The 22,388-nt window shown below is 57.1% G+C and overlaps 5 protein-coding genes across 5 annotated transcripts in view; 2 read left to right on the top strand and 3 right to left on the bottom strand.

The window, feature by feature from the left end:
• Positions 1 to 5,707: 5,707 nt before the first annotated feature.
• TRAVEDRAFT_40224 (uncharacterized protein) lies at positions 5,708 to 9,664 on the bottom strand (the record flags this gene model as incomplete). Its single annotated transcript, XM_008045240.1, has 15 exons — positions 5,708 to 5,831; positions 6,004 to 6,264; positions 6,431 to 6,546; positions 6,605 to 6,760; positions 6,811 to 6,864; positions 6,914 to 6,991; positions 7,021 to 7,068; positions 7,122 to 7,616; positions 7,644 to 7,892; positions 7,929 to 8,324; positions 8,375 to 8,890; positions 8,936 to 9,077; positions 9,101 to 9,333; positions 9,358 to 9,588; positions 9,629 to 9,664. The coding sequence occupies 15 exons, from the start codon at positions 9,662 to 9,664 to the stop codon at positions 5,708 to 5,710; spliced, it is 3,135 nt and encodes a 1,044-aa protein (XP_008043431.1).
• A 1,501-nt stretch (positions 9,665 to 11,165) lies between these two features.
• Positions 11,166 to 13,150, bottom strand: TRAVEDRAFT_174501 (uncharacterized protein; the record flags this gene model as incomplete). The annotated part of the gene is made up of 5 exons (XM_008045713.1): positions 12,567 to 13,150; positions 12,185 to 12,514; positions 12,013 to 12,132; positions 11,422 to 11,812; positions 11,166 to 11,359 (listed from the first exon to the last, which is right to left on the bottom strand). Exons 1-5 carry the CDS (start codon positions 12,924 to 12,926, stop codon positions 11,166 to 11,168), a joined length of 1,395 nt encoding a protein of 464 aa, XP_008043904.1. The 5' UTR covers positions 12,927 to 13,150.
• Positions 13,151 to 16,293: 3,143 nt separating this feature from the next.
• TRAVEDRAFT_133595 (uncharacterized protein) lies at positions 16,294 to 17,943 on the bottom strand (the record flags this gene model as incomplete). The annotated part of the gene is made up of 3 exons (XM_008045712.1): positions 16,294 to 16,652; positions 16,928 to 17,711; positions 17,764 to 17,943. 3 exons carry the CDS (start codon positions 17,941 to 17,943, stop codon positions 16,294 to 16,296), a joined length of 1,323 nt encoding a protein of 440 aa, XP_008043903.1.
• Positions 17,944 to 18,225: 282 nt separating this feature from the next.
• On the top strand, positions 18,226 to 21,395 carry TRAVEDRAFT_23934 (NIC-domain-containing protein; the record flags this gene model as incomplete). The annotated part of the gene is made up of 11 exons (XM_008045157.1): positions 18,226 to 18,427; positions 18,745 to 18,780; positions 19,039 to 19,283; positions 19,358 to 19,510; positions 19,565 to 19,927; positions 19,982 to 20,329; positions 20,384 to 20,532; positions 20,584 to 20,659; positions 20,814 to 21,041; positions 21,081 to 21,188; positions 21,249 to 21,395. The coding sequence occupies 11 exons, from the start codon at positions 18,226 to 18,228 to the stop codon at positions 21,393 to 21,395; spliced, it is 2,055 nt and encodes a 684-aa protein (XP_008043348.1).
• A 500-nt stretch (positions 21,396 to 21,895) lies between these two features.
• The window catches only part of TRAVEDRAFT_31701 (uncharacterized protein), a gene marked incomplete at its 5' end in the record, with an annotated part of 1,242 nt that continues 749 nt past the window's right edge, over positions 21,896 to 22,388 (top strand). Inside the window, one exon of the mRNA XM_008045215.1 lies at positions 21,896 to 22,384. The remainder of the gene's footprint in view (positions 22,385 to 22,388) is intronic.

Below are 22,388 nucleotides of genomic sequence, written 5' to 3'. Positions count from 1 at the left end.
TAAACGTCCAGTATTTCTGCATCTACTGACAAACTACTCAGACTTTCGAAGGTCGGCCTGTGCCACAGATAATAGCGGGTCTCTATGCGAATCGCTGCGTCACACACTATGCAGTGTTGATCCCGCTGCTAACGCACGAGGTCGACATCGAGAGCTACCATCCTGAGTTTGATGAAGATCTGGAATACAACATGCACGGGTACCAGTGGATGCAGGCGTTCCAACGATACCTTTCAGGTATAGGCCACCCAGAGGATGAGATGTTCGCTTCCCTGCAGCAGCCTGGGCATTCTCTACTCCGAGAAACATTCAGAGCAACCATGTTTCTTCGAGCTATCACCGGCTCTGGATACCTTCCCAGAGTGTCAGTAGACAACGAAGATGCTACAAAAATCAGGGTGAGATGCATTCTCAGAGACGTACGCAACATGACTGCTGACAGTGCGAACAGATCGAATTCGTCACCACTCTCCCCGATAAGCACCTGGTTTGACATTTGTTATAATTGCCTGGTAATTTGACTTCTGACTGAGACTTAGGTTTGTATCCATACGTGCTCACGATCCATGGACGTCGTCATGAACGAAGACATCGTCAAAATCTTGAAGGAAAGTGCCGAACCTACTAGTGACAATTCTACCACTCCCTTCGACGTCTACATCCATGCATTGCTTCTGGATGCTGGCGAGGAGTATACCACGGTATGATTGTATGCTAGATTCCTACAAGCAGAGGTGTAGAAGGGAAGGATGGTCAGGGTGCTGACCTCGAAGCGAAGCCGACTCGAGAGGTAGCCCAGGCAAGCGCAGTACTGTACGAGGTAGTGTAATTACGAAGTAGCACCGTAGCCTTTTTCTTGTTTCTTGTTGTTGCAATCCAAGGCTTGGAAAGCACTTCTTAAAATGTATCAAGGTGAATGTTTGAGTGCTGTGAGCGAATAGACCGCGATGCAATACGAAATTGATGCTCGAAAGCGAAATCGCAGTCTTCCTTAGACGCTCATAGGCATGCTGGACGAGCACCTATACCCGCTACCTACCGTCTATGAATGGTGACGGCCAGCTAGAGACCGACTCTATGCTTCTCTGGTCTCCGCCGATCCAGCGGTTGTGTTCGGCCTATACCACAAGTACGGCGCCGGGGACGTGCAGTCCCCAGGGGTGTACAGGGAGCCGTCAAGATGATTGTGCTCTGCAATGAGACGTCTCCTCCCCTACCAAATTCTAGATCAAGATGTTCACCAGATGCTTGAGGCGGCCAACAGCGAGGTTGGTCAGCGTAGCATTGCGGCGGAGGTGGGTGCATCATATGCCCGGAGGAGTTCACAATGTTCGACTGGAACTCCAGGCGCTGGCACAGCTGCTCGCAGAGGCCGGAGAACTCGCCCTGAGTAGCTAATGTGCAAAGCACGACGAAAATATCCTGCTGCTCTTGCAGATCGGTGTTCTGGGCAATGCCATCGAGGTAGTTGGTGACGATGGACTGGAAGAGACGCTAGTAGGGGACTGAACGGCGCGGCGCTCGAAGTACGCCTTCTGTGTGTGCGCGAGGAGCTCCTGGCCACACTTGACCACAAGCAAGATGGCAGCCGTGAAGCGGTCGGATGAGAGGCACAGGAAAACAGCGGACTCAAAGCAGCCAGGGACCAGTGCAGCAATCCGTCTCAGACTCGCTCTCAGACTCGCTGCTGTGATGTTCGCGTCGTTTATGGCGCATGGGTTTCCGCCCGGTGTGTGCGGCATTATTACCGCATCACCGATGGGGTGCCGTGCTTGAAAGCAAACTGCTCGAGCCGTCTTCCTCGTCCGCCGACACCTCCACCACACCTCCCAAACCCATTCCTCCTGCTCTTACTCCGTCCCGTATCTGCTGTCCTTCTTGTCCGCGCTACTACCTCGTACGACGCGAGTATTCCCGGCATTAGGACCTCCCAACAATGGTGCATGTCACCATACAAGACAGAACGAGATAAGTGCGCAACTCAGACTTCTCCTTCGAACAAATATATCACTCACCTGTTTACTGAGCTCACCCATCGTCCGGTGCATATGGATGCGAGAGAGGACACGTCGAAAGTGATGTCCTGATCTTCTGCGCGCATTTCAAGCATAATTGGTGAGCCACATGTGCACTGCATCTGGACATATTACGACGTGCTCACCGTGGTTCTGCATCCTCGCCGTGCTTTGCGGGGCGCCTTGAACGTCTCTGTAGGCCAGGAGACATTCTTCCGCGGCAGGACTTGCGGCCGGTACAGAATCGCGGTACGCTGCCGCTCCTGCGCGTCGCACGGCCGTCGCGTGTCTGGACGTGCACCGGGAGGTGTGCACAACTTTCGGCCGCGTTTTCGATGCGTCCTGTGGCTTCTACGGGGCCTGGCTATCGCAAACGCGCTGGAAATGCGTCTTCGTGAGTAGACTATTCTCCTCAGGTGTTCGCTTCGCACTGACAACACTCAAAGGTCAACCAGCGAGCGAACACGAGAATGCCACGCACCTGGAACGGACACCGAGCCCCACGCCTCCATCATGCCAGCTTCGGACGCGTTGGGGATGATCTGTGAGGGCGCCTTGTTCGATTTGACGCCTACAAAGATCCCCGGAGACGAACACGAGCTGGGGACGAGTCTGGGACACCAGCCGAGCCGAGCGATGGCGCGGAGGACGAGGCAGAGGTGGATGTAGTGTCCCTGGAGTATGTGAGTGGCTGTCTCTTAGGTTCTCGTTCGAAGGTCCTGGGGTTTGAGGTTGCCTGGCGAGGCGCTTCCCCTGCCATTCGCCGATGCTCTTGTTGCACGAGACTAACTGAGAGCGGGCGCGTTTTTGAGACGATCCATGCCAGCAGGAATGCGACAACGTCGGCCAGTCGTGCGGCGTCGTACGAGCTCCCTGGTTGCCAGGTAGGCTGAGAGTGTGTGAGCTGAATAGCCCGACATTCGAGGACAGTGCACTCACCATATTGTCTTCACAGACACTCCCCTGCCACATGAACGTCCGCGCAATGCAGGAGGAGGCTCTCCTAGACGAGCGCAAGTGTTCGCGCTGTGCTCGCGCGGCCTTCGCCATCGTGCTCGGCGCGGGCTTTACTGCCAATTCGGTCAAGACACTCCCCGAGGTCAGCAATCAAGCTCTCCTCCGCTTCGAGTTTGCGCTCACCTTCTGCTAGTGATTGTATAGGGAGAACTTGCTACCGCCGCATTCTCGAGCTTTGCCCTCAACTTGGTGTCGTTAGGGCTATCAGACTCAGCCTACGACTGCAGCTTCTGTGCGCGCTCCACGATGCTGATTTCAGCGACCACCTTGCGGACATTCTCTATGGCGCGTGCATTACTCAGGTACTATACCATAATCACGGGCGATGTATCATCTTCCGCAGACATGACCGAACGAGTCTCCTGAAGTGAAGAGTCGACAAGTCTAGTGATTCTACAACAATGACTTACTTTGTTAGGATGTCATGCGACATCGCTCATTCCCCGCTGACACCTACCAGGAATCCAGGACTGCCAAATCCTTGCATCCAGCAGCATCCCTCCGACGAGGGTGCCCAGCCCCATAACCTTACGCCAGTGCAGGCACTTCTCGCTGAGCCTGCAAATCCCGCACAACCAGGTAGCCCGTGCTGCTTGATGGTGCAAAAGTGATGTCGTGGTTCCAGGCAGAAGCGGTGATCCCATGAGCTTCGTACTGCAAGTACCGGGAGAGTGGGGCTTGCTTGGGTCTTTAGGGCGATCCATATATTCCAAAGAGCACCCACCGTATACTATCCGAGATTCAGAAGGCAAGGGATAGAAGCAGAGCAGCTACCGGCTAGGCCTATGAGGTGCAGCAATGTCACTGTAGAGATAATGCGTATAGCAGACTAGAGCAGGTCCAGGACAAGGGGCAACAGCAGGCACCGAGTATAGCAGTCGGGACGGTGACGAAGCATAGCAGAATGCGCGCTTAGGTGACTGATCACTCCAGCTCTTGTCACTCGTGACACCTTTGAGTTTCTTTTATTTAGATGGAGTATCCCACTTTTGGTAGTTTTTCTCCTATCGCAGGGGCCTGCTGAGCCCGTTAGAGTACAAATTAGGGAGCTTGGGGATACCTGCCGCCCACAATAAATCATATACAATGTGTCACGGACTGCGTTACAGAGTGTGTTATGAGCGCTTCGCTCGAGGCATCTGGGCGGCTACCTGCGGTTGCAGCCAAGTCACTCTAGCTTTCACTTGACTTTGTCAGGCTGAACTCGCCCTTACCAGCTTGGATCTTCAAATGTCAGACCTCAGATATGTGCTAAAGCATATCCGTCTGCATGCAAATGGATCCCGGACCATTCCCCCGACAACTCTGACAACGAGCAGGAGGGTTCCAACACTTTCTAGCAGCTTGGTCTTCTTCGCTCAGTCGCGCAGAAGGCGCAAGAGAGTGCGGTGAACAAGAAGCCGTCTATAGCCCGCCCTGCTCGCGAAGCAGGGACATGCTAAATGTGTCCGGAGATGACACAATAAGAAGTCTAGTCGCACGCACTTCGCTTTGGGCGGGGGTGCGCACGAATGCCATCCCTGCGCCCGTATGACTACTCAGGGTTGCATACGGCGGCGAGGCAGCGCATCTGGAACACAGGCATGACACACAGAAGTGAGATGGGGTGGGGCGCGGCAGACGAGCGCGGCACAAGTGTGGAACGTACCAGGATGATCCAGGGGTGCCCAGCGCATGCGCGCAGGCCTTGGGAATCGATACATGCACGAGCGTGGCCGGTACACCGCGTTAGTGGGCGGGAGCTCGAGAAAGGGATGGGGTGTGTCGAGGCCGCCTCACATCGCGGGGTAGAGGCCGCGAGAAACAATGTATTTCGTGTCGTGCAAGTCATATGTGTGCTAGTACTGAACTCGAAGTGAGGTGTCCTGTGCGGTGGGCTCGTTAGGCGTCGTATGTGACTGACACGGGCGGGGCGAAGGAGGATGAGGAGCTCACGCCGTCAGCCTTGACGTCTGCCGACACGCGCTGTCTTCTCTCTTTCTCGACCAAGGGTGCATGTGGTTCGCGAGTCGGGATGAGAGTGCCGCGACGTGATGCGAACCCTGTCCGTCATCAGCCAGGCGGGAATGCACCGAGCAACTCACCTGCTATTGGACCCTGCACGTTGGATGGGTGCATACCCGGCACCCGCAGACGGCCGTGCCAGGATGAGGAGACGGGCCACACAGGGCCCGGGAGACTTACGATCTAGGATGAATCCGATGCTCATGCGATGGAGAGCCGCTGCACGCGAGCGCCGTGTCGTTTCCCTGAGCGGCGGGAAAGCGGTGGTACGGCTAGAATGCGCTCTGTCGCCCCCGTACATAGCGACGTTGTTACGGTACGACAGGGCAGGGATGAGCTTAGGCGATCGGTGCGGAAGGGGACTCGGGATGTTGGCGTGCGCGTTTCATCCTGGCTTGAGATTGGCAAATTCGCGGCGCGTGTATGTAGTTGTGTAGAGGACAGCTAGGGTGCCGGTGCCGGTGCGTGGGCGTAGTTTGTGTGCATGACGGCGGCAAGCGATGGTGATGCGGGCTCGCATGGCACCTCCTCCCTGGCCATGCGAAAGCGGAGTGTTTCGCCGCGGGCGGCCGAGTGCAGGCCCGGAGTGGCTGACGATGAGTATAAAGAGGGCGGGCTGGGACGGAAGAGCAGAACCAGCACTCTCCCCACCCTTCTCTACGTTTTTTGTGCTATTTTGCGAGCTGGTCAGCGAGCATGTGCTGACAGCGGCACACCAGGGACGGCCGGTATATTGTCAATGGTATGCGGTGAGTACGGTACGTCAAGGCGGAGAGATGGACATCAGCGGCTGACCTATGGGCATCCACAGCGGCACTGCTCTTGCACGCAGAACGGACGATGGGCGGGACGACGGGAGAGGACTGTGGGAGCGGCTGGGATACGTGAGCGAGCGAGGAAAGACGGAAGTTGAAGCAGCATACATGTTACATCTTCCCCAGTCGCGGGAGCGACAGAAGGTGCAGACCCTTCAGTGTCCTCCACAATGGGCTCTTGTTCGTCCGCAATCTTGCTCGCGTAGTCCTCCATCCACTTCTTGCGCTTCGCGGTACGCCGTTCGACTAGCACGTGTGGGTCCGCGCGCTCTTGCGCAGAGGATAGACGGATCACGACGTCCTCCGAGGGCGGGATGAAGAAGAACCGGTAGGTGCGCACGCAGACTTTGATCTGGAGCCTGCCGCAAGCGAGGATGTCAGGCATATCACCGGAACATGCGGGGAACCTCGTGCTGTTGTGCATTGCGGGGGTTAGCATACACGCGGAGAGCGATGTAAGGAGACTGACCAAAGGAGGAATGGACGGCGGATAGTGGACGAGGAAGGCACGCCTGCAGTGTAGTGATGCTGCGCATACATGTTAGTTATGGTCAAAGAGGCAACAAGGGTGGAATATACACCGAAACGAAGGACTCGATATATGACTGCCAGCAGCCAGTGAGGACTTCGGAGTCGTCAAAAGCGCTGTCGTCCTTGCCTATGAGCTGGATCGTCATCGTCCTAGGCTCTGGGAGCTGTAGAGGCAAATAAACAGTTAGTATAGCATAAACTCGCACATGTACTCGTACATACCCAGTCCACACGGAACAAGTTCTCATCAGGACCCAGTACGCGTTCAGTATTCCGGCGACAGTTGAGGTCTTGAGTCGTCGGGGACGTGATTTTGCGCTCTCGCCGCAAGAGATCGAACATCTCTTGGCTCTTAGGATCCGACAGAATGACTTGGACCTAACAAAATGTAAGGCAGAATAGCTGTCAAGAGTATATGCGCAACAAACCTGCTTAATCAAGGCGCCAATGACCTTGTCTACGGTGAACAGCTTGTATGCATGCTATATAGGTGTCAGGAGAGAACCGGATATGCTGGAGATGATGACTGACCTTCAAGCCAAACAGGTACCACATGATCTCCTCAAAGGCATGCTGTTCGAGTTCGTTGTCAAACAACTTCTCGCGGGACTGCGTGGTTGATCCATGCCATTTGCTACTAACTCTGCGGTGATGTTCTTGAAGAGCTGGAGTCGAGAGTAGAGCAGCTGCGGGTCACGATGTCAGAGCGAATCACCCTGAATGCAACTACTGAGCATACCTCAAGCAGTTGCAGCATGACGTAGAAGGCGGTGTTAGTGAAGAAGCTACCGCGTCGTCGCGAAGGGTTCTTATCCAGCCGAACACCAGAGGTGACCTCATTCTCTCCCTTGACAGGCTCGCCATCGAGCTGCATAGGGTCGGACGACACTGGGGACGCGAAGCGGGAAGCAGTCGGCGAGGCAGCCTCCTGAGCCCTCGTACGATGGCTAGACTTGGCCTGCTCGCTCTTCAGCAACCGCTTCCGCAGGTTGCCCGCGTTACCACCTCCGCCCTTCTTCCTGGATCGAGAGCTGCCTCCGCTGGTACCGTTCATCTCAACGTCTTCTTCCACCTCCCCGTCGCCATCCATCGACTCATGGTGGGCGACGAACGCAGCGTTGAAAGCAACAGGGTCGAGCATGAAGAAGAACGGGACAAATGACCTGAAGAACATCTCGATCTTCTTCCGGTCCACAAGCGCGATCTGGCCTTGCGTGCGGTCGAGGAACGAGAACTCGAGTTTCAGCGTGTCCTACAGCACCGCGGGGTCTTCCGCGACGAACTCGAGCTGGTGCTGCGGCTTCGTGCGTGCAAAGCGCGGGTCGATCAGCGCAGCCCGCTTCACCCGCTGCTCGTCACGCGCGGCCTCGATCTGCGACACGAACACCTTCTGCGTGACCGCCTTCTTGTCTGCGGCCTTGAATGTCACCGCCTGGTGGTCGAGCGACTTGTGGTAGTTGCGCAAGTCAACCTCGCGCCACACCTTGTCCCACTCGCGCTGCGTACGTTTCTACTCCTCGTGCTTTTGCTTCAAGCGGGTGAGCACCACCGGAATCGCCGTCGCTGGCACCTCCTGCATCGCCGTCCAGACCTCCAGCCCCGTGTCGCGTCTGTATATCTTCTTGATCACGCGCTGGTGAATCGCCTTCCCAACGCCGCCGAGGTTGGGCTTCAGCTTGAAGTTGGCGCGCTCTTTGGGCGTGAGTTGTGCGATCTTGTTGTTTAACGGTTCTAGGACCTGGATTGTGCGGTGTATGGCCTCGATGTGGAAGTCGTACTCGTGCCGCTCCTCTTCGCTATGGTGCAGGGTTTCCTCGTAGATGTTCTTCTTGTGTGCGATAAAGCCTGCATCCTCGATCGCGAACGTAGGCTGCGAGATCCACTCGTCGTTCAGCACCGCATTGCACATCTCATCGCGGCCAGAGCATTGCACGTGGACCTCCTAGAAAGGTGTAAGCATAGTCGACCCGCAGATTGATACATAACACGTACGTGGGCGGGAAGTTTCCTGAAGCTCCCATATCGCGTATGCAGCTGCTCCCGACTGGGCCGATCCAGCGCTCCCATAGGACGAGTCCACACCTCCTCCTCAGCCGCGATCCAGTCCTTGCGCTCATCCCAGCCAAGGATAGCCTTGAACTGCGCCATCAACTCGCCATCACCCAGGAATGACCTCGCCTCCCGCACAAGACGGGTGGTGTTGATGATGTCCTGCGTGAACAAGTTGACGAGTTTGACGAACTCGTTGTACGTGTCGCGGTTATCGAGCGTGCGCTTGATGCGCTCGAAGAAATGTCGGTCGTCGCTGGGTTGAAGCGAGTTTGATTGCTGAATGGACTGCGAGAGATGTTGGGGGAGAGGCATGGGCTGCTGGTGCTGAGGGTAGAATGCCTGTGGAGGCGGCTGAGGCGGCGCGCGGGGTGGAGAAGGCGGAGGGACGGCCTGCCGCTGAGTTAAAGCCGGTGAAGGTGCCTCGCTCGACGCTTGCAATTTTGTCTTCCGTAGAAGCTATGAGCAAACAGTTCCCATTTCTCGCAACAGATGGAGACGTACCTTGTTTGCGCTGCTCTTCGCAGGAGGCTCTTTCTCCTTGTCGTGATCTGCAACTTTTCTCTTCCTCTTCTGGGGGACGGCGGTAGAAGATGACGCGTGCCCGTCGCCGCCGCCTCTCTTCGGCTTCGGCTCCGCGGCCTTCCTCTGCTCCTCCAGCTTCGCGACGCGCGCGAGTTCGTCTTCTGTGTCTGCTCGTCCGGCAGGAACTGTATGAAGTCGCGCATCAAATCAGGCGCGTCTTGCAGCAGCACGCCGATCTTGCGCAACGTCTCGCCCTGCGGATATCTGGCCGACAAGCACGCCACCGACCACGACTCCATTCCGCGGATATCCTTGTGATCCTGCATCGTGCCAGAGGACTCCGAGAGAATCGACAGGAACTTCCTATACATCTCCGGCTCATTTGCATATCACGTTCTGACCTTGGTGACGTAGTCGAGCGCGGGCTTCAAGGTTTCTTGCGATACTATGGGTGCCTCCGGCTCGTGGCTTGCTGGCGGCGGGGGTAAGGGGGCATGTTCGGTATTTCCACCGTAGTTGAAAACATTGTTGGTTGCCTGTGTTGTAGTGCCCACGGGCGTTGTGACGGTAATGTAGTTGGGGTCGGGATGGGATGTGGTCTCGATCTGGTAGTCGGCGGGAAGTGTTGAATCCTTGGATTAGGGACGGATGACCATGGAAGAGGTTGGATACGCGCTCAATGACGCCTGGGGTGTCAATGTTATGCATGCAAGTGAGTCTATACCGCAGTGGACGGAACTGAGGCAAGATGGCTCACAGCTGCCGCTGCCCAGCGCAAACGGCCCCGAGGGTGCGCCGTTTCCCGCCTTGCGCCGTCTGCACATCGTCTATGCCTGGCTGAAGCTGCACCCCTGGGAGGACACGCTCCCGCACTGGGCGGTACTCGCACCTTCACATCTCGGTCGTTCAACGTCTTCAAGAACAATCAGTATGACTGGAAGTTGGTTGAGGTAAAGCCAGGACGGAAGGCGGTGGTATGTGATCACCTATCTTGATCGGTCAGCGAAGTTAATGCCAATATACTTTGCCACAGGAACGTACAGGGAAGAGGGGCAGACCGGCTCGCAAAACCCCACATGCGCAGTCGCTGGAACGCCTAGCCAACCGTGGCCCAAAGGCCAAGGAGGCCGTGGCCTCTGTTCTGCGGAAGACGTTCGGTCTCGAGCCCGGCACTGATGATGATGGGTCGGGCGCGGATGGGTACGGTGATAGCGACAAAGAGGACGGGAATGACACGTCTGTACACCAAGCGGCATATCCTTCTGCGGCGAACAATATCTGCCAAGGTCAACCGCTAACCAAGAGGCGAAGAGTGAGCAAAGCCTACGTGCAACCCACCGACCGTGTCACGCGGCAGTCATCGGGAGGTGAGCTCGAGCAAAGTGACTTCTGGAGACACGTCTGATACCTCAGCAGTAGCGGCCGTCCCCGGCGTTCAGTAGTAACCCTGTTCTGTTGTACCGCTTCATGCCTGACATTGCAAGATTTCCTCTGTACCGACGTTGCGAGCCATCAAACCTATACACGACCTCACATGGGCGAACAGTGCTCCGGCTTCTGCTACGCTGTCCTTCCACCACAGCTGGAAATACGCTGGATTTACGTGAGCATTGCCTTTACCACCTTGACGGACGAAACTCTGGCGCGTGTATGAGCTCTTGTCGACTCATCATGAAATTTATCTCCACCTCAACCTCCTCCGGCCGTCTCTAGGCCCTCGGAAGCGGCCCAATTGCGGCCACACCCCACTGCTCGTCTCCATCATACTCGTCCTCTGTCCACAACCGCTGCGGCCAGTACTCGTCGTTGTACTAGCGACTCCGCAGGACCGACACCCACGCCTGAGACGCACCCCCATCTGCATCCGCGCGCACCTCCGCGACCTGCTCGACCTCGCGCCTCTGCGCGAACACCGCTGCGGCCGTAGTGCTACTCGCCCACTTCGGTGCGCGGCTCAGCTGCACGATCACGAGTCGCAGGCTAGGGTACGTCGGGGTACTGCGCGGGGCTCTGACTCTGACTTTACAGCGCCGCCATCCCCGGCCGCGTTTCACCTGCTAGTTGGGGGTGATGGTGGTACCAGCGGCGGGGGCAGCCCAAGCATGTTGCGGATCATCTGCGCCGCCTGCGCATTACCCTGGCAGGCCCTATGGTCGTTTTGAAACCAGCGGCGCGTACATCATCAGGTACTCCCTGTGTGGCTTATGAACTACGAGGCTATGAACTTTACTCGATGGTGTCGACCTACCGGGATACTTGCCGCTCCTCGCCAATGTGAGGGGCGCCGAGCTTGAATGGCAGAGTACATGACGTCGCCGTCCTCATACCTGAAGACCGGCATCATCTTGTACTCCACTTCATCGTCCGATAAGAGTTCGGCCTCCGTGTACGCGTAAGGTGCGCCTAAATCAATCTATCAGCTCGACGAACACAAAATGTAAGAAGACATGGGAGCGGATGATCACCGATGGTATGCAATGGATTGAAGAGGCCGTTTTTGACGTACATATTGTACTGTTCTCTGGACATCTTAACAGAGCACTTGCGATATACCTTGAGAAATTGATTGACGAAATTGATGTCGCTCTTGTAGTTGAAAGCAAATGCGGCTTCGCGGTTGGGCAGCGAGAGACAGCGAGTTCGATAGGTGGATGAGACGTACTGAGATGCGTCGACGGGCAGGATTTTCCTCAAGAGGCTGTATAGCTCGTCGTTGGAGCAGAACTCGAACAGAGGCATCCCAGGCCAGATCCCCAGACGGTGGAGTAGATCCATTGCAGTGTGGGCTCCATAGCCGTTGTAAACCTGCTGAGTGTGAAGTAACGCTTGTAGGATCGAGCGTGTCGAGCGTATTGTCTTGACCAGGAGTGCCAGGTCGCCCAGCGCGTCTTCGTGCTCATCTTCATCGCTGTTCGAGTCCAGTGAGGCGTCACCTTCCTCGTCCGGACCCGGCTCGCCCTGCTGCTGCTTGTCTGCGCCGTCGCAGCCTGCTGGCTCTCGGTGCTGTACACACCGTTAAATGCTGATCATAAGGAGCTAAGGGCGACAATCCTTACCGGGGCTGCCGACAGAGTCTGAAGCACAATTTCCCGCCATTGATCGAGATTCTTCAACGCATCGTCCGTCTCGTAGATCCAGTCAGGACCATGGTTACGACTCCATAAGAAAGGCCAGTACTATAGCGCAGTTCAGCAAGTCTGAGAGGTTGGGAGGATATCGTTCACTCACCACAGACACCTTGTCCAAATCATCAGCGGTCCAATGGCTTGACCGGCTCATCATGTGGAGACGCGTGAGGCGGTTATGATCGGTGATGAGAATGGTGTCTTCTTGTCCCACTACGGCCGCAAATACCGCGGCCGTTTGCGTTGAACCCTTAGAGAGTTTGCGTGCACCCGGCGTGGTGAGCTCCGGAGGGACAACGAAGCTGCGCATCTTGTTGGCCCGGTGTTTTGTCGTGCTGTTTCCAGGGGCGTCCTTCGAGATGAGTTCGTGATATGCGGAGGTGGGAACTATGACGATAGTGCCTTCGAGTCCGAAATGTACGCGAACAGCGTGCTATCAGAGAGGTGAACATACTTATCTTTGAGGAAACCGAGTAAGTACTCACATATCCAGCTGCGAAGATGATCTCTTTCCCTCTCGTCTTGACAAAGAGCTCCCCGGATTGCAATGGCTTGACATAGCGAGCGTATTCCTCGTTTTTCGATCTGGCTACATCGTGAGAGTTTGCCTGGTAGTTCTCCGGACATGGCTCGAGATTGTCGACGTAATCGAACAGGGAAGACGAAGTCTCCACTGTGCAGCTCTGGTAATCCTTTCCTTTTGTTCCCCCATCCTTCCGCCCATTAGTGCCGTGTGTTCCAAGAGCAAAGACTCGAGGAAAAATTTGCAGCGAGGCTAGTACAAGGTAACCAATACGTGTCAGTCCGCGCCAAGGTGGCCCGCCCACTGCTTGGAAAGTTGGCATAGAACAGACCTTTGAAAGGTGCTTTATGTTTCTGTGTCCACTGGCGTTGTAGCCGCTTCGTGATATACTCGAAGCCGTGCAGGATATCTAGCTCGGGCATGAAGGCGAGGTGTAGAGCTGGTGTAAGAAGTGTGGAAAGCGCATCGAGCGGACGCGTCGCGACGTGGCGTTGGCGCTTGTCGCGTACTGTCACAACGCCCGTAACGCAATATTCCGGCTATTCCCACGGAGACCTGCCCTACGGCGAGCATCCGAGCCTCTTAATGGCCCCTTACAGTGTTGAGTCCCGCTCGTCGCAGAAACCATCCGGGCTGTCCAATCCCGCAACCAAACCTCGCTCGCCCTACTCGCCCCGCGCATCGTCCGCCCCACCGAGTGCGCCTGCATGCCCCGCAGCACCCCAGACTTCACAGACTCCGACGAGCTCTTCCCCGCAATTGAGTGCAGCGATGGCGACACGCGGCCGTACAACACGGCCGAGTTCCGCACACTCTACACGCAGCTCGCACACACACCTCTGCGCTCATCGGGCCGTCGGAGGCGGTGTACTATCTACAGTGCGTGGAGTGGCTCATGCGCATGAAGCGCGGCTGGCTCGGTAACTGCATGGACCGGTCAATAAATGGGTCGCGTGCCATGAAGAGCCGTCGCACTCACCGTTGGGGTGGTTGATCCACTGTTCCACGACGATTGGGCCGACACTGTTGACGACCACGACGGTGTTCTTGTTGATGCTTGCGACCTGCTTGACGAGTGCATCCTGCAAGATGCGTATGTGAGTACGAGCAGTAGCCCTGGTAGAGGTGGTGAATACGCACCCCGTTGGGCCATGGCCAGGCGCTGAGGTCGTTGTGATCGCCCGCCACATGCTCGACGGTGATGTATCCCTCCGAGTCACTGTAAGTAAATTTAACGACAATGCCCCTCATCCAGCGCTCGATGTGAAAGCTTACCCGCTGTAGGCCGCGATGAAGACGAACACAATGTCCTTGCAACTGGCAGCGTTTGCGGCGCTGGTCAGGTCCGTGTCAGTGAGCTAAGATGTCAGTGAGCTAAGAGGTCACTGTTGTGCCGCCACTCTTCGCGCGAGCAGTGATCGCGTCGATGGGCTGGTGGATGCTCGGTTAGTTTGGTGTGTTTCGTGGGAAGGTCGTAGTACTTACCGTGACGAGGTACGAGTAGTGGTGTTTTGCTGTAAGACTGCGTGGGCGACCTCGATATAGACGTCGACTAGACGGTTCCGCAACACGATACGCGGCGTTCCTGGCGGCACGATGGGTGCGCGCATGAACTGGGTTAGTACGGATGTCTATGCTCTCTTGCTCATTGTGTGCAACATCGAAAGCCGCCGAGTTTGAGAGGTGATGTTCCGCGAGATGGGGACATGGAGTACACGAGCGCCAGACACCGAGTACTTACATGGAGTGCGGATATCCAGTTTGTCCTGAGGACGACGCGCTCACAGCGCCCTGCTTCTGCTCGCCTCGCGCCCCGAGTCTCCGCCGTGTGCCCCGGGCACGCAGCTTCTCACTCGCACGACCTCAACGATATCTGCGGCCCGCTAGACGATCCTACATGCCCGTGAGTCCGTCCGATCGCGTAACCATGCACGCACAACTAATCTCCTTCCTATCCCCAGCGATGCGACGAGTCCAGGGTCGTGCAGAGCCCGACTGTGCGACGTGTACCGGCCCTGGATCCCACCCTATGCGAAAGCAAGCCGTTCACGCACTTGCCTCGTGGAAAACGGCTTCAAGAGCGGCGCGAACGAGCGGTAACTCGCCCCGGCTAGTCGACAAATAAACGATCACTGACCATGTTTTATCAGCACGGCGGGGCGGAGGGAGGGTTAGCACGCAGTAGTAGTACTCACCATATATACTTTGTAGTGTAGTTCTGGCCTCCTGCGTAGTCTGCAGAAGGCCCAGAGGTGGGCCCGGGGTCGCAGGACGCACGTGAAGACGAAGACGTACCGTGCGGACCACTGCTCCTCGCGAGAGGTGATGTGCACGCGTGCGCGGACATCCGAGATCGCCAGGAGGCAGGAGCATGTGCTCGCGCAGTAGTCGCTTTCCAAGATCGAGTCGCGGCCGCGGCCATCGGTACGCACGCCAGATGCGACGCCGCAGAAACGTCTCCGTGTCGTTGTCTCGTACACAGCAGGTAGGTCTCGCGAGATGCACCGCACGGCGCACACAAGAACCCACCATCAACGCGGACCCGGGCCATCTGTACGACGTGCGCAATCGATAAGTATCATTCTACTCTTTGCTCAGGAGGTGCAACTGACCGATTTCTTGCTCTAGGTCCGTGAGGACTCGCGAAATGAGTGACGCACACGCGTCGTCGATTCCCGCGTCCAGTCCGCCGACACGCACGTACACGTGGCTCGTACGGCGCATGGAGTCGTAGACTCGCGCGAACAAGAGCCGGTCGAGCTAACAACTGTACAAGAACTGATCACGAGCATCAGTAGCTGCTACGCAGACGTGTAGAGTAGCTTAGTACTCACCATGTAACGTTTGTAGTGTGGAATTGAAGTGGTTTATCATCTAACATGTCTTGCTGAAAGACTGCGTGGCCGGGCTCGAGATAGACGTCGTTTGGGTGGTTCTGTAACACGCGCAAGACGTTCATGGCGTTGCAATGGGCGGCGCACGAACTAGGTTAGTATGGCCGCCTGCTAGTCGTGTGCAACGTCGAAAGCGGCCGAGTTCGAGAGGTCATGCTCCGTGAGATGGGACATCGAGTAGGCAAGCTACACCTCTCCCCGCTCGCGCTTCCGCGGCCGATATACGACTACTTATGTACTGGCGTCGATGGTGTACGTAGACGATGAGCACGCGAATCACAGGAGAGCCGGGGCGGGGAAAGGGTACCTACACAGAGCGGGAGCACACCGAGGGTGCGCAAAGAGGACGGTCGAGGATGGCAAAGGTCGACCGCCTCGGAGCAGCGAAGTCGACTCGAGTCCAAGGACCAAGGTCGAGGGAAGAGAGAGAAAGGCGGATCGCAGATCGAGAGAGCGCCCGCGCGGGGCGTGGGCGCCTGTGTGCAGCCAATGAGCGGCTGGCGAGTTTGGGGCCGCCTGACAGGCCGCTTCGATTCAGCCTCGCTCGCCCTCGACGCGCTGCGAGACGTCGTCATCGGCGACACCACACGTCTGCGAGCGGGGCAGAGGGCATCCGAGACTGCAGCGCGGTCAGGATGTGGCAAGAATACAACACAATAATGTATAGGCTCGGGAGCAAGATACACACGAAACGTATGATGTACGAAGCATAAATAGACAGCTAAAGGACGTAGAGAAACAGAGACTGGTCCGCAACCGCACACGACTAGCTCAACTGCGCGATGTTCCCACTGCTTACCGGCCCTGGTCGCTCTCAGCAGGAGCCCCGCCCTGGACTTCATTCACCTTCGTACCCTGCCCGCTCGCGCCGAGTCCCGTCTGCGCCTGCGCGACGGCGTTCGCGAGCCCGGGGATGGGCGTCGCGCCGTGCTTCGCGAGCTCGCTCCTGACATTGTCGAGCAGCCGTCGGAGGTTGACACGCTCGTTGACCAGGGTCATCCGCGCACTCTTGAGGCTCTTGTGCTCGTCCTCGAGCTCGTCCTCGAGCTCGTCAAACTGCGCCGTCTTGAGTTCGAGCTTCGTGAGCGTGAGCTTGATGAGTGACGCGAGCATCGAGCGGATCTGGAGGTCCTCCGCATCCACGAGCGCGCCAGCTTGAGCGCGAGGTCCGCCACGCGGACCACCTTCCAGTGCGGGATGGCCTTGACCGCGCGCTGCGTCTGCGACTCGGCGTGGACCTGCATGTCGTCCTGCGCGGTCGCGCCCTCCTCCTTCAGCTTATTCTCCTCCAAGTCCATCTTCTCGTCGCCTTTCTTCTCCTCGCCCTCCGCGGGCTTGCCCTCAACGAGCTTGCTGTCCACCTTGATACCCTCCTTCTGGTCCTCTTCAGGCGCAACCTTCGAGTCCCCGTCCGTGAGCTGATGAAGACCAGTCTTCGCGGCCTCCGCTGTGACCCCGGGGCTGATGACACCTGCGAGGAAAGCTACCACGCTCATGACAGGGTTGTCTGCCTGCTCAAACAGCACGCGCGTGTAACGCAGAGGGCCAAGGTCGCCCTCCGCAGAAAGGTAGGGGTCCTCGATAGGCAGCTGGAGGAACTTGCGGATGCACTGCTGTGCGGAGCGGGTTCCGACGTGTTCTTCAATGGCCCACCAGTCGTCGTCGTACATCTCGACACCCTCGAGCAGGAGCAGGATCTCCTGGTCCGACCAGTCGTCGTCGGCCGCAGCGCCCGCTGCCTGGTGTACGCCGTTAGCACTGGTGGTGCTCGTGAGCTTGACAAAGTCGCCGCTGTACATGTGGGATGGGAAGTGGCCGTCGAGGTAGCAAGGTGGGCAGAGCTCAAAGCTCTTCTGCTTGAGCAAGTGGAACCTGACAGACGTGCAGTCGATGCCACAGGTGTGGCACTGGTACTTGATGGTCGTGGGGTTATCGCCAGAGATGCCGTTGGCGCCGTTGGCGAGGGATGCAGCCTCGGTGGAGAAGACAGGACGCAAAGACTCGGCTGAAGTCTGGTATATCGAGTTCCGGAGCTCGAGGGATGCGGGAGTGGGGGAGGGCTTCGTGGCACCATTGACAGCGGCCTGAGCATTCGAATCCTTTGGCCGTGTTCCAGGGTTGAGAGACTGGAGACCACGAGGAGTGTCGAGGGTGACGCGGAAGTGGCCGGTGAAAGGGGGTGCGAGGGCAGCAGGTCGCTGGTCTGGGTTGATCTGAGAGGGCCTGAGCAACGCAGGGGCCGCTGAGACGCGCATATATCCGTACCTGGTAGTTTATGAGACCCCATTGCTCGAGGAACGCGTGGACGCGCATGATCGCGCACATGTCTCCTGCCAGGTTTCTGCGGCACGCGGTGACCGTCAAATATTCCAAAGCTCGCTCATGCCCCGCCCTTGTAGCGTAGTTGGCACCGAGAGCGTCGGTCTGCCTCGGTGCGCGGACCATGGTCGAGTCGAGTGCGAGTGCGAATTCCGGGGAATGAGAGGTTTGAGGAGAGGGCAGCGAGATGGGCAGTGTGCGTGCGCGTGAGTGCGGGGACTGTGCTGGGGCGACGAAGACGCAGGTACCGAATGGGGAGCGTGGAGGTAGAGTCAGCGAGCAAGATACTGAGTACTTACATGGCGGGTAACCCACTTGTTCCGTGGACAAAATCCGTGCTATGAATTAAGTTAGCGCAACGGTTTCGCAACACGCCGTTATGTATTCGCCCGCCCGCTGCCCTAGCCCATGCCGAGGACGCTGTCATCACCAGAGCGGTCAGAGTACCCGGTAGGGCCCTTGAAGGAGTTCATCGCGCCATTTCCGACCACCGCGATTGTCTTCGACGTCTTCAGAGGAAGGACGTTCCCGATGTTTTTGAGCAGGACTGTGGACCCTGCACCGATGGTGCCTATCAAGCTGAGCGAAGAAGGCCTCAGCGGGAAGAACTGTAAGCACGACAGGGAAAGGCTGCACGCACTTTTGTGGTCGACCTGCATGTCGATGTGGGAGCCCTGGCTGGTGTGCCAGGAGTTGAAGTTGACGGCGGGAAAGCCGGAGTCTTGGCCAAGGAGGTACCTACAATGTCAGTCTGGAGAGTGCAAGCACGTATGGGACAAGTGCCTGCAGAGCAATGGCAGCGGTAAGCGCCGTGCGAAGCGCCCATGACACATTTCGTGACATGCTGAATATGATTTATCGTTGGCGGCAGGTAGCCCTGAGCTCCCTAATTTGTATCATAATAAGCTTAACAGGACCCTACGGTAGGGGTAAAACTATCAAAAATGGGGGCTTCCTGCTCAAGTAAGTGAGATTCAGCAGTGTCACGAGTCACCGTAACAAGAGTGATTCTGTCACTAAGCGCGCGACCTCACTCACTGGCTACATACTCAAACCGACTCCGAGTATGTCGAGTGGTGCTCACGGCGCTGGGTTCGAAGGCATCGAGAGCCACGGAGCACTGAACGGGTACATCAACTGCGCAGACTCATGTCGATGCTCCCGCACTCGCAAACTCCATCGCACATTTGAACACCCAGACCACCTTTTCTCCCCTCCAAGCGCTCCAAGACACTGATCTCGCGGGCTACCTGAGCCATGCACACGAACAGAACCTGATATCTACAATTGAAGAGGGCCGAAGGGAGACGCAGGAGGAGTTCTACCGCGTGCTCGAAGACCGAGGTCGGAGAGACTGGGAGGCGCGCAAGAAACGCGTCTTCGAGCAGCTCGGCGCGCGTGTGGGCGGGGAGAACAGGGCGGTGGCGGATCTCAAGAAGAGCACGCATGGCAAGAACTTGCTATCTGTGAGTGCCATATACCGCAACTAGCAGCCTTCCCCGGGGTCGGTCCATCGTACTGACACTGGCTTGCGGTTCAGGTGAGTGTGGGTCCAGCACCTACCCTGCAAATGCAGAGCAAGATGATGGCCTATGATCGTGTCGTTGCCGATCTCAACGCCTCGCGACTGCGCGGGACATTGTACCCCATCGTCCACGCACTCGTCCAGGCGTCGCAGTTCACCAACTCTGACGTGAGTCGATTGTAAACTAGGAAATTGTACCTCGCGCTCACCGCCGCCACATAGCCGCGGTCGCAACAAACCACTCAGAACTTTCATGTCCTGGCCAAAATCACCGGGGAGCCCGCGTCGCTCCCCCCATTGTCACACACCGGCGCGCACATCCTCAACGCGCCACTCATTGAGCGCAAGTATGCTCGTGCATATTTGGGTGATCGTGAATCACGCGAGGCTGTTGAACTCCGCAGGCAGATTGCCAAGGGCGCACGCCAAGCGCTGCAGGAGCAATATTGGGACGTCATTGAGCGTACCATCCAAGCGCGTGCAACGGAGGCGCGATTGGGCGGTGACCCGAGCGTGGCCAACAAGATCAGGGCGTACATACTTTTGCGCCACTACCGCAATGGCGAGTGGGAGGACAGGATTGAGGTATATTCTCTACAATTCTTCCGGGGACGTCCTATTGATACAAAGTGTGCATAGCTCGTGGCGAGCCAACCTCTCTGTGCAAGACTATTCTATTTGATTGGCACCGGACACGCGCAAGAAGCGCTGGAAGAAGCAACGCGCCTCCAGCAAGCGATTGAACACCGCGAATCTAGCTTCCTCAGCCACCTGAGGGCATGGGTCGAGTCTGCGGACAGACGGCTACCCAAACCACATCGCGACCAGTTGCACACAGCGTACAACGCGCATATGCTCCACTCTGCGACGGCAGACCAGTTCAAACTCGCACTATACAAGCTTCTGGGTAAGATCGACCCGGCGCGCAGGAGCGTCGCGCAAGTCACGGTCACCACGGAGGACTGGCTTTGGTTCCAGCTGTCGATGGTAACTTTGCTTTCCGTACTGATCGATGCATATTGGTACTTACTAGCTTCGTAGGTTGACGAGGACGAGTTCGGTGGCCTGAGAGGACTTGCGGAGGTGCTGCTGAGCTACGGCGAGCGGCATATGATGGCATGCCTGGCCAGAAGGGCGTCAAGCGTGGCGTTTGGGCAGGTGTCTTTCTCATGTGCGGCCAGTTCGAAAGAGTAAGTTGGCTCTATCACCCCTTGCCATTGCATGCTCATGAGTGGACGCAGGCTGTCGCGGCGCTGTGGGACCACCACAAAACCGAGGTGGAGGCCGTCCATCTTGCGATTGCACTCGCGTATCACGGTCTGCTCCGTGTGCCCTCACGGGCTGAGACGTCGGATGTGACACCTTGTAAGTTTATGTGTACTTCGGGCCCCAGTGTGATGCTCATCGCCCGGGACGCGTTTCGTGTGTACCCCACATTTCCGGCAACCTCACCTCGCTAACACTGCTCCAGAGCGGCACGATCGAGCAGAACGCACTCCTGCTCAAGCTCGACGACACGCGCGAGTACAACAAGCACATCCTCAACTGCAATGTGAAGTCGTCTGAGGAGGCCGACCATATCCCGGAAGCGATCAAGCTGTACAACCTCGCGGGTGACTACACAACCGTCATCTCCGTACTTGCGCAAGCGCTGGGGAACACGCTCGCGCAGCCCAGTGTCGACGAGAAAGCGCGCACGGTCGAGCGCACGGCCTCGGACGTGCTGCGCCACTACTAGTGCACGAACCGCCCAGTCGGCCGCGAGCGCGACGCGGTCATCAGCATGCTTCGTGTGCGCAAGGCGATGGACGCGAAGGACGCGGGGCACGTCGAGAGCGCGCTCGAGGTGCGTTTGTTTTTAATGATGTGTGAATATGAGAGTGGTGGCTGAGACGCGCGAACCCAGCTCATGGAGTCGACGGACCTCATCCCGATGGACTGCGACGTCGCGAAGATCACAAAGCATGCAGAGGAGTTCTGTGAGCTTCCGGACGCGCTGCAGCACAACCTGCAGAAGTTCCTTGCGCTCACAATGGACATCCCTGCGCCGTGATTGGCGGCGTGAAGTGTGACACCTGCATGGTTCATTGTCTGCTGGGTCCACAGGGGAGTATGGTATATTACAACTCACAAACAAACAGTATGGTATATACAAGGACTTATGTACAGTAGAATATATGTGCAGATATGGTACATGGATCAGGGTATATACATTTTGTAACTACAGACGACAACGAGAGCAGCGAACAACAGACAATGACAGCAATGATCCATGACAGACAGCAAGAAAGTAGGACAACAAGATAGCAAGATAGCGATGCAGCAAGACAGACAGATTCGACAAGAAGGTCCAGCGGGGAGGCGACTAGGGTGTAGGTGACAGGGCTATCACCCACGGCCTAAGTGCTTGCAGGAGTTAGGCTCCCTGCCGCCGCAATGTCTGTCAGCGACAAGACCAGCTGGTTCAATGGGTCGAGCACTGACCTGCACATGTCCCCTTCCGACAGCAAGGAACTTGGATGAAAGCGAAGTGGAGCTCCGGTGGAGTTGAGAGGTAGAGAGCGACGAGGATACCGAGGCCCAAGCCTTCGACACAGTGGGTGGGCCGACCATTTGTAGAAGTGGGAATAGCCGCGTCAAAACGTCCGCAAACGTAGGCGCGGAATGCTCCAGGACCAGTACGGTGGAAGACAGATGCCGGAGAGGTGGGTGATGAGGAGAGGATCGGGCAGAGGCGCTCTCGTTACTGGCTAGAACAAGACATCCTGTCGTCGTGATGACGGGGAGATGGAGGACACGTAGGAACCGACAAGTGCGGCAGAGATAATAGACAGCGCTGAGAGATGGGATGGTGCTTGCGTCGCCACTTATCGCGTGGGAGATATGCAATTCCTGTAGGTTAGGCCATGCAGCTCCTATGCGTTGAAGATCGGACTCGAGGAGGGGGAATGCGACACCTCGAAAGTCGAGCACAACCATGCGCAACTCATGCTGCCGGAGAAGGGCGTCCGCAAGTGATAGCCATGATGTGGGACTCCACACGAGC

The sequence above is a fragment of the Trametes versicolor genome, assembly GCF_000271585.1.
Source record: "Trametes versicolor FP-101664 SS1 unplaced genomic scaffold TRAVEscaffold_12, whole genome shotgun sequence".
In the NCBI taxonomy this organism is placed as follows: Eukaryota; Fungi; Basidiomycota; class Agaricomycetes; order Polyporales; family Polyporaceae; genus Trametes; species Trametes versicolor.
This window is presented reverse-complemented; position numbering and strand designations above follow the sequence as displayed.